General features: G+C 42.4%; 1 protein-coding gene across 2 annotated transcripts; it reads left to right on the top strand.

The window, feature by feature from the left end:
* Positions 1-1,603: 1,603 nt before the first annotated feature.
* On the top strand, positions 1,604-10,584 carry LOC111229277 (Na(+)/H(+) exchange regulatory cofactor NHE-RF2-like). 2 transcript variants are annotated; one of them, XM_022755542.1, is made up of 6 exons: positions 1,604-2,222; positions 2,528-2,845; positions 7,963-8,154; positions 8,925-9,078; positions 9,195-9,394; positions 9,515-10,584. In XM_022755542.1, exons 1-6 carry the CDS (start codon positions 2,016-2,018, stop codon positions 9,680-9,682), a joined length of 1,239 nt encoding a protein of 412 aa, XP_022611263.1. In that variant the 5' UTR covers positions 1,604-2,015; the 3' UTR covers positions 9,683-10,584. The 2 variants fall into 2 exon arrangements, with proteins under 2 accessions (XP_022611263.1, XP_022611262.1); XM_022755541.1 differs by having other exon boundaries at positions 9,174-9,394.
* Positions 10,585-11,076: the final 492 nt, after the last annotated feature.

Below are 11,076 nucleotides of genomic sequence, written 5' to 3'. Positions count from 1 at the left end.
CCTGCTTAAAGGATACATTCATAATTTTTCAAACCTGTTTTAATACAGCAGCCAGGTGCTCACATGAACATGGAAACAGGTTTTGCCTGCTGTAATCTGCTCATACTTGCCATTAAAACCTCCATTTCTAATGCACTTACAGTGTAAGTGATGGGGAACAAAATCCACAGTCCTTGTTATGTATTGACATTAGTCCATTTTCAAGGCTGTCTATTGTTTTAAGACAGCCTTAAAAATTGTGAACCTTTTTTTTTAAACTATACTAATACTTTTTTACAACTATAAATATTTACTCTGTTATGTAATAGTCATAAACCCTTTATATTATTTATGGCAAAGACTTTCATTACTATGCAGAGCTTGTTTGGTATAACACCTCCCAACAGAGTACTAGACTTTTAGCAGGAAGAGCACAAGTGTAATTAATAACAATAAGGACTGCATCCTATTAGGTGCGCCTGAGCTCCTGGTATTGTGCATGCTGGCTGACTGCCATGGCTCACTGGGACACTTAGATGCGGAACAGAGCCATGTTAATGTTGTTAGTTACACCTGAGTTTATCTTGCTCCAACAAAATGTCTTATACAGAGAATTCTGATACAGATCAGAAGCCACTGTAAAATGTTAGACATGCACATATTTGTGACAGTATCCTTAAGTTTTTAATTTGGTTATTTTAGTTAGTCAGTTGTTTGGTGTTGGTTGTTATTTTGTAATGATGTTCTTAACCCAGAGAGAGCTGACTGAGCAAGTCACACACATATGCAATGAGCTGGCAGGTTCTGCAGCTGGGTGGGTACCTTGCTTAAAAGCAGCTGACATAGGTGACCCAGAGGCAATCATTTAATATTTCACCACTTGTGTGTGGATCTGATGTGTTACTCAATCAACAGTGTTGAGGATTACTGCCACTGGAAAAGCATTAATCCAGCTGTGGGTAGAAATCTGCACAGATATTTTCCTCGTGCATGTCTCATCTTTCCTGATCTGAATATTAAGAACACACGCCCTTGCACTTAGTTGTCCTGAATTACATGAGATAGCTACTGTTTGCTTAACAGGATACTTTTTAAATAGATAAGCGCCTGCACGCCTGTGCTGCCACATTACAAGGACAAGGAAAGCTTATATTTCATGAAACGTTAAATCCCCTTTTACGCAACCGTCCCTTTATTGATCTCCAGCGAAGATAGGGATAGAGGGCGGATAAGGAAGATTTCCGTTCTCAGGTCACAGTCTGGTTTCACCTCCACCACCTGGAGGAAGATTCCGTCTCTCCAGAGGGGCTGTAACAGGAGCAAATGTCCTGGGCATTACACTGTCGCTCACTTGTCGGACGTATTTCAGTAAAGTGCACCTTGGCTGTCGCTCTGCGGACTCATTTCATCCACAAACAAATCATGTTTCTTTGTAGTAACTCCTCACAGCTGTACTCTTGCAGGTTGCCGTTTTCTGCCAGAAAAGCGCGGCTGCGCCGAGTCGTCAGGTGTGCGCTGAAGTGACTGGGGGAGGGCGCCGGGACGGTGGGGGGTGGGGTGGGGGGGTATAGTGGCATCTGTTGTTGACGCCTCTTCACTCTCTCACCGTTGCGGACAAGAGGACACAAGCCCAGCTGACGAGGAGAATTAAGTGTTACGTGCGAAGAACAGCTTTCTAATCTCTGATCTCTTGGATTACTCCTCCAATGGACGGGACTTAGCCCCAGTCCGTGGTTTTTGGCCACTATTTTACGCACGCTGCGCGGCGTTTTTGTGCGGTCATAGCTGCGCCCCTTGCATTTGCATGATGGATTAAACACTCATTAGTTTTAGCCTACTTTTTGGTTTGTTCTCGCCGAACAATTGTGGATCATTAATGGACTCGCATCATGCTAAACGATGATGAACTTTTGGTCACTGAAGCGCGCAGCCGTATGTTGGATTAAGAGCCACAGACTTTCCACAGCTCCTGGACCAGGCACCTGTTTATTCTCCTGAGACACTTTGACCTGTTTTCCTCCTATAGACGCGCTGGGATGGAGAGTGAGCTGAGACCCAGGCTGTGTTTCCTGACCATGGGAGAGCGCGGCTATGGGTTTCACCTGCACGGTGAACGGAATAGAGGCGGACAGTTCATCCGCAAAGTGGAGCCCGGCTCCTCGGCTGACCTGGCCGGGTTGAGACCAGGAGATCGGGTGGTGGAGGTGAACGGGGAGAATGTGGAGAACGAACCCCACCATCAAGTGAGTGATGGCTCAATAAATGAAAATGAAAATAAAATCAGAGGTGTGTGTTTGTGGAGAGAGGCACACAAACTCTCCCAGGTACAAACAATGAGCTCCATACCTGTTGGACCACTTTCTCCTTTGCCTGAGGAGGAGGAGGGGGGCCACTTAAATGGGTCAATGTGAGCCTTGTGTAATGGGAATGACTGGGTGTCTTTGTCATGCTAAAAGTATGTTATGTGCAGGCCAGTTCAGGGTGCACAACATAACACCACACTCATCTTTTTCATTTTTCTTAATGCTCCCCTCTGCCCTCTCTGCAGGTGGTGAATCGTATCCGAGATGTGCCCCACCGCACCAGGCTGCTGGTGGTGGACAGAGACACGGATGACCACCTCCGCAGCCTCGGCCAGGCTTGCACGGAGGACCTAGCCATTGAGATGGGAAACCTCTCCCCGCGTCCCTCACCGGGGCCCACCCCTTCCTCCTCTCCCATACCCAGAGAGACTTCACCCCTGTCACCCAAACCCAACCACACACACTCATCTCACCCTGCTGCTGCAGACTCACCTACTCACATGATCACACAAGGCAAGGTCAAGAGATCCTCAGTGACATCAAGTACAGCAACTGACACAGAGGTAAGGCTGGAGATCACTGACACTTTGAAATGTCAAAAAATTCAGAGGGCTCATGGATTATCTGCATAGTTTTTTATCAGAAGAGTCCAAATGGTTAGTTGGTCACTGCGGCTGCCAGCAGTGAACCAGTGTGTTACTGTGTTAAGATTGTGTGCGACACTGAGCACACACTCTTTTACCTGATGTCTGTCAAGCACTAATCTGGTCTTGAGCACTTGGCCGGCCTGTTGGCTGGATTCAGTCTCACAGCGGTGCTTTTAGAAAGACTCTTCTCTTAACAGGTGGGACTGAGAACTAAAAAACAGGACAGAAACATGCGCTGAGGAGGAGAGACAAAGTGGGGAAAAAAGAAAAAAAAATTAACTGAAGCCACAAGGTTCAGAAAACATCGAAGTCAGGTCACTTAGGTGGGGTTGCAAGTAAAAGTCTAATAGGCTGTTTGAAAGGATATTAATCACTATTTTGTGGTTTGGATTCATTATTTTTTGGTTTATTCAGATAGATAATACCTACACACAAAGCACAAAAACACTACACAATCCCTTTTCCTCCAGTCAGAATTAGGCTGTACATTCCATTGTTGTCCATATCTGAAAAGGGATTCTGCAGAGAATGAAAAGAGTGAATAACTGAATAAAACAGTGAAAAAAAAATTGTGTAATTACAGCAGTGTAAAGAGGATTTCTCACCTCCTCTCCACCAAAGTGCAACAGTGGGTTTAATTGTCCTGTTGGTAGCTTTTCCTGTCATTCACACATCTGCTCAAATATAATCTGAACCCACTGTTTCATCCATTTACAAGACACTGAAGTTTCGAAGTGGTGCGAATATTTAAAACACATTGTATTTAAAGAGAACGTACTGAGATTCAGCACCTCACACATTTAGCTGCAGGGTTGTTGCCACCTGACTGCAGACAGCTGAGACAAAACCCTACTCAGCTGACTGTGTTTCCTGCAAAGACACTATAGGTATTGTTTCGTCAAAGTGAATGGTCATTTTGGAGAGATAGCGTGAGAGTGATTGCACTAGGTGGAGGTGTAAACCACATACTCACTTCACTGAGAGTTGACTTAAAACGTTGTTCCCCCTGTTTTGTAAACAGAGCTATAAAGAGTCAGATAAAGAGTTTCAAAAACACTTTTTCATCTGACTAGTTAGAATCTCAGACTTCTTTCTGCCCAGGGCTCTTATTTTGACAGTCAGCTCTATCCAAGGTGAGTTCAGATTTTATCACTCATCGTCTGTGCTCAACTTTAATTTGAGTGGGTTTTCATATCACAGGCTGTCAGTGTCTGCTGGAGGGAAAGTAAGCAGACATGGGAGGGACCAGATTTTAAGATAGCAATGTTGTACAAGCAAATGCTTGAACATAGGTATTGTAATCTATTTATGTTGTTTATTTTGGGCCTGAGGCACATAATCTCACTGAGGCACATCTCTGACAGCTAAAAAAAATTAAAAAAAAAGGGGGGGGGGGGGGGGGGGGGGGGGGGTAGGCATAGCAAGAAACATTCTTTGGTTCGCTCTAGAAATTTTATTAATGTGCACAAAATACACAAAAACTCAAAATTTCCGAGCCAGTACGCATGATGCAACAACAAAAACAAATTTCCACAAGTGCCCCCTAGACATCGCTGTGACGTCTGGCAGCAAAAATAACCGGGAACTGACTGTCAGAGACTGAGTTCAGTGTTTGGGCTCCAAACAAAGTGGACCAGGATCCTCAGGACCAGCAGCTCACGTCAAACTGCCATCTGTTTAGCCGACGGCAGAGTAAATACAGGCTGCCCCTTGGCTGGCCATCACAGCTCTTGTTCCCAGTTTTAGTAAAAAGGTTCAGATAAAACAATATCACATGTAATAACAGCAGCACCTCTACAACACGGTGCAATCTGTGACATCACCACCAACTGTGAAATGTGAGCCGACCGCCTCAACCAAAACTTAACTTTGTATGTTTTAGAAATGTGTCACAGGGCTCTTGTGATGAATTGCATTATATTGTGCTGGTGTTATTGTGTCCACCTCCTCTGCATGGAGTAACATGGGACCCTAGAATACACCAGGGCAGAGTTTAGAGTCTACAATCTATGCAATTTATGGTTCCTGTGGTTTCCTTGCTTCTGCTTTTTTGGCAGACATTCATTTTTTGTCACTTTCTAAACCCATTAAAATATAATGACCATACATAAAATGATGGCATGATTTTCTAGACCTTTTCAATGAGTGCTGAGTATGTGAGTGATTATTTTTGACCTCTAATTGAGCAGCTCAGATTAGGGAACCATTATGGCATATTAATCCCAGACCAACGGCATTGAAGCCTTGTGCTTTTCATGTACTTGCCAATCCTACAAAAGACACACACACACACACACATAATCTCTTTCTCTCCACTTCTGTGCCATTCGTCTTGTGACTGACATTCACATCCCTGTACATATAAATACAGACGCAGTTTCATCGTTGCATGATGTTATTATGGCAGCAGATGCCCATATACAGAATTCTTATGTAAGCGCAGTGTTGGCTGCTATCGCAGCCACGCAACAGTCTGACTCAGTCACACACACTTCACTCACACACAAATGAAAAACTTCCACTAACCTCCCTGTGTAAGATTAATTTCAGCAATTTTTAACAGGATCCATAAAGTAGTATCAGAAAATGGGACAAAAATAACACTGTAGAGACAATTTTGCAAAATAAATTAAATGCAAAAGCCATTTAAAGTGTTGGAAAAAAAGCTATATTAAATTACTGGTACTTTATTGATAACATTGCTGCAACTAATGATCATTTTCATCGTTGATTAACATGCAGATTTCTGTCTCGATTAATCAATTAATACTTTGGTCTATAGAATAGTGAAAAATTATAGTGAAAAATGCCATGTCATCTTCAAATTTCTTGTTTTGTCCATCAAAATAATTCAAACCCTAAAGATATTTTATTTATTTATAATATTATGAAATAAAGATAAGCAGCAAATTCTCACATTTAAGAAAATGGATCCTGTGAATGTGGGATTTTGGCTTGGAAAAGATTAATCTGTTCCTAAAAGAGTAATCGATTAATTTATTGTTGAACTTTGTTGTTTAACTAATTGATTAATCTACAAATAGTTTCCACCGTAACTGTTCTGATTATCAAGACCACAAGATGGAAATACTGTATCTGTAGAAAAATCACATGAGGTCCTCAAATAGATCAGCTTAGCTACAGTATTTCCAGGTCAGCATGGTGTGTGTGTGTGTGTGTGTGTGTGTGTGTGTGTTTGCGTGTGCGGCGTGCATGTGTTGATTAATTTGGGCCGACCTGGTAAATATAGTAAACAGGCCAGCGATATCAACAGAGATGTTTAAAATCAGTAGGGGATATGGTAACCCATCACCACAGCAACCTGACCTGGAACCAGTGGCGATAGGTTACCAAGGTGTTCTGTTCCACTACTACAGCTGGAACTCTGGCCACTCTTTCCATCTTTGTGCGTGTGTGTGTGTGTGTGTGTGTGTGTGTGTGTGTGTGTGTGTGTGTGTGTGTGTGTGTGTGTGTGTGTGTGTGAGAGCGTGTGTGCGTGCGTGTGTACATTGAACCTTTCTTGATGGAGCAGAAAGGACATGGAGATCTGTCAGAAAGCCCTCAGGTCAACTTACCCATGAAGGCGCAGTCACAGCAGTGTTGCTAGACAGTCACTATCCTGGGCTGCCGTCAGGACACGGACTAATCCATGGTCCTACCGAAGAAAACACACTAAAACACACATACACACACAGCCAGCATGTACCGAGGAGTCGGCGCACAGGTTCAGTCGGGCAGGTGAGTCATGCAATGTGTCAACTCTTGTCAGTGATCATCAGGCTCAGAGTCGGTCTTAATGTGTCTCAGCCAGATCCACTTAGCCCACTCTGCTCAGCTCTAAGACCACTGGCTCGTCCCGGCAACCACTTTCTCCTGATTAACTCATAGTACAGCCACACCACCGTACATTTGTAGAAGAATATTCTTCCTATATCAATGTGTATCACAATGTGGCAAACATATGCAAAATCAAATATGCGATACAATAGACAAAACTCTTCATACATGTAAAACAAAAACTGCAATGACCTCTTTTTATTTGTTGAATCGCTCATTTAGACAAAGTAATCTTGTTAAAAGATAATATGATGTGATCATATTGTTATGAAAAACAATTGTACTGAAAGTTAATATGCAATATTTAATTATTGCCCACCCCTAACCTGCACAATCTACTCCAATCCCACAACAGCCCTGCAGTAACTCCTTTCACTGTGAAGCTCCGGATGTTCAGCTCTTGTTGACTCTGTGTCACAAAGGTGTTGATCAAACTCTACGGTCATGTTTGAGGCCATAATTAGTGGTGGTTGTAGTGTTGTATTGCATCATGTTGTGTTCAGCGCAGTCCAATGCCACATCACCACAAACTACACACTTCAAAATCATCAGACTCTTAAAGGACCTTCCCAGAGTTTTAACTGCTTAGAAACAAATCATACAGTCTTAAAATCTTCAAATGCATGTCACACACATTAATTTCCCTGATATAATAAACAGGCACTTCAGTTGTATAATCCATCGAAATGAACATCAAGGCTGCACTGATTTTTATGTTAAGTTTATAATTAATTTTATAAGTTTAAAGTTTATTAAGTTTATATTATATTTGCATGATAAAGCAGTGCTAACAGTTCAAGTCAATCTGAATTTAAACTGCATTACCATAAACTGATGTAATGTTGGCTGAAAACACTGTAGTGGATTGAAGCAAGCTTCAGGTGTGTTAAGTGAGTTTAATATCACATGGACATGAAATAAAACCAGTCGCTGGCTGGAAAAGAGGGAAAACACATCAGAGCATGATTTTCTAAACAGAGAATTGTGATATAAAGTATATTGTGTGTGATAAATGGTAAATGCGCTAAGAAATCCTAAATCTCTGGTATGGACATTCAAATCAGCACTTCTTTCATTATGGGGTTAACACAGATCGGAGTAATTGTATCAGATTGATTTAGATCTACCTTCTCTGATATTTTGTTTTTGTAAAGTTCTCATCTTAGACTTTGTTGTTGTCTTGTGTCCTATTATAGCTGCAGGTAGAGCCCTCACCAGAGCCGAGAACTGAGCTCTTACCGCGACTGTGTCACCTGGTGAAGGGGGAGCAGGGCTACGGCTTCAACCTGCACAGCGATAAGACAAAGTGTGGACAGTTTGTACGTTCTGTGGACCCCGGCTCAGCAGCTGAGAGCGCGGACATCCGGCCTGGAGACAGACTAGTGGAGGTTGTTGAAGAAAGCCTTCAAAGTCTTTTTCAGAAGTTTGCTCAGTGCTCAGTGTTTAATGCTTACAGACACAGAGGGTGGGTCTGAGAAAGTAAGCCAACTATAAGCAATGGCAGCACATTAGACAGCTTCCAAATACAGCTGTGATTACTGAGTAAAGCAGGTTTGAATTCACACACAATGATCTGGCATACAGTTTACAATGACAAAGCAATACCTAGACGATATGTCAAAGCAGTTGATTTATATCAACAAGATTTAACACTGACATTATCAAGTCTGTGTTGGCTGAAATGCCGGACCCAGTTGTTTAACTCCCCATGTTGAGGTGCTGTGATTGGATTAGAGCAGATTAACTGGACTCAAGATTAGAGTGGGTGGGAGAGGGAGGTCCTGTTTAAAGAGGGAAAGGAAGAAAAGACGACATGGGATAATCTTGATCTTAGATAATTCTGTGTCTTTTTATGCGGACATTTATGTGTGCTTGCATGTGTGTCACAGGCTTGACTTTCGTTTCCATCTGTATGAAGTGCACAGTTACTGTTATGTGCAGGCAGGAAGGGAATTCATGCAAATCAGTTCCCTTCTAATCTGCTTTTGATCTTTTAGACCAGACATACTGTACCTCTTGTTTGTCATGTTGTGATATGGCTACTCCCTAATCCTTGCCCTGCCTGTCTCATTTATTTTCTCTGCAACTTTTCTCTTTTTCATCTTCCCTTTACTCCACGTTTTCTGTTTGCTCTGACGTCTCCCTCTCTCTGTCTCAGGTGAATGGAGTGAACATAGATGGACTGAGGCACTCAGAGGTTGTGGCCCTCATTAGAGCAGGAGGGGAGGAAGTCCGCCTCCTCGTGGTCGACCAGGAAACCGACGAGCTCTTCCACAGACTGGGGATCTCACCCATCGCCAGCCATGTCCAAGGTGTCATAGTACACACCCATAGACAGATACAAACAATTCTTTTTACTCTCCTGCCATCATTCTTAATGATGTGTCCTCTGCTTATTTTCTCGCAGAGGTCTATGTGGACGAATCAGCCACAGAAAGTGCCCCACCCACCCCTTCTCCTACCACTGAACTCCCTGCCACAGATCCACCAGTCATAAATGTCACACTGACAGACTCTCCAATCACAAAGATGTCTCCAAAATCCCGCACTAATGGGAGCTCAGCATCCCAGTCCTCTAGAAGCTCCACCACTCAGTCAGAGATCAGCAGCTCAGACATGAGCATCCAGGTGAGAGAGGGGGTGTGTGTGTGTTTGAGATAGCAATTACATAAGAAGCCAAGAAAATAGTCGGGGAATGAGAAGCTGATAAGTGTGTGCATAAAACATATATGTTTGTGTGTATTGTAGGTCCCTGATGAGGAGGACAGGCGTGTGTCGGACCCTTTCGTTGACGGTGGCCTCCGTCTGAGTCCTACGGCTGCTGAGGCTAAACAAAAGGCCCTCGCCAGCCGCAACAAGAAGAGAGCGCCCCCTATGGACTGGAGCAAGAAACAAGAGATCTTCAGCAACTTCTGACCCTAGAATGCATGGAGAAAAAAAACAGAGGAAGCAGGAGAATGACATAGAACGAGGACTAATAACATGATTCCTTACTGTTGATATTGTAATCATAAGCACAGTACCTCCATCTTGCAGGTAGTAACATTCACATAGTAATATTCTTAAATTCTGTTCTGTATAAAAACTCACTGTAAGATATCAAATAGTATTCTCTAGATACTTACTTTACAGTATCTGTAAGGACAAGGACATTATGGATGTTTCATAAACGTACAACACACTGCATGCAACAAGGACAGCAATGACTGGCAGAGCATCAATTGAGAGACTTGTCAAATGAAATGGTGCGTGGTCACTGCACAGTGTTTCTCTTTATTAAACCATAGTCATTTCTGAGCCATGAGTAGTGACTATGAGTCTATAGCCGATATGCACTTCTGTTTGTGTGTCAGTGATATAATCAGCATGTGTCTGAATTTGGGCCATATTTGCTACAGGTATGTTTTTCTGTTGTAACCTCTGTAGATTTAACTTTTTTGAAGTAAGTTTCATGTCTTTTCAGTTTACTATGAGCTCAACATCCTGCAATAGTTTTCTCTGTAATAATATTTTGTTTGCCAGTTTAATGTAGTGCATACCTTTAAATGCAAATACAGAGGAAATGGGAGAGGTTAAGTTATGATATGTATGTTTGATCACCTCAGTGCTTCTCTTAAATGTCAGTGATTTCTGAAAAGGAAAAATATTTAAAAGACAAATTGTGGACTAGATAGAAAAAACTGTACACCTTCTGACTACTTCCCACAACGTGAAATAAACATTCAGAATATGTGTAAAATGCCAGATTAGTTATCAAAATATAAAGTAAAATGTGGCTGAAAAACCCTATCGCGTTTTAACCTATCACTAGGCTGTGCCTCAGGATGTGTTGTCATAAATCTACTTGACCCTGACAGATAATATCATTTTCTAGCCCTGAATTAACTTAAAGGTCCCATATTTGATACTTTTCTGGTGTTTTATTTGAAGTTTTGATATCCAGAAAAAGATGCCGTATATTTGTGGTTTTAAGCACTAAAAATCATCTCAGTGTAGTTTTACATCCCCCTAGTCAGGCTTCTCTCTGGAGCTCTAGTAAACCCAGAGGCTCTGAGCCTCTTTGCTGATTGGCTGAGTGTTTTTTGAGTGATCAAATAAAAATGTATATAGATTTCAGGGAAATCAAATCCTGCAAGGTTGGACGGCAGGTCCAAGTGGGCGGGGCTTGGGGTATGTCTGAGAGCGGTGACTACTTTGTTGTGACATCACAAAGTTACGGAAGTCCTGACGGCTGGTTATAAGGCTCAGTTTCTGAATACAGGCTGTGTGCATTTCTCTGTGGACTGAGGCTTTGATACTTTCACGATATT

The sequence above is a fragment of the Seriola dumerili genome, unplaced genomic scaffold (assembly GCF_002260705.1).
Source record: "Seriola dumerili isolate Sdu_G_001 unplaced genomic scaffold, Sdu_1.0 BDQW01000230.1, whole genome shotgun sequence".
In the NCBI taxonomy this organism is placed as follows: Eukaryota; Metazoa; Chordata; class Actinopteri; order Carangiformes; family Carangidae; genus Seriola; species Seriola dumerili.
The sequence above is the reverse complement of the archived record's forward strand: the minus strand, read 5'-3'. Positions and strand labels throughout refer to the sequence as shown.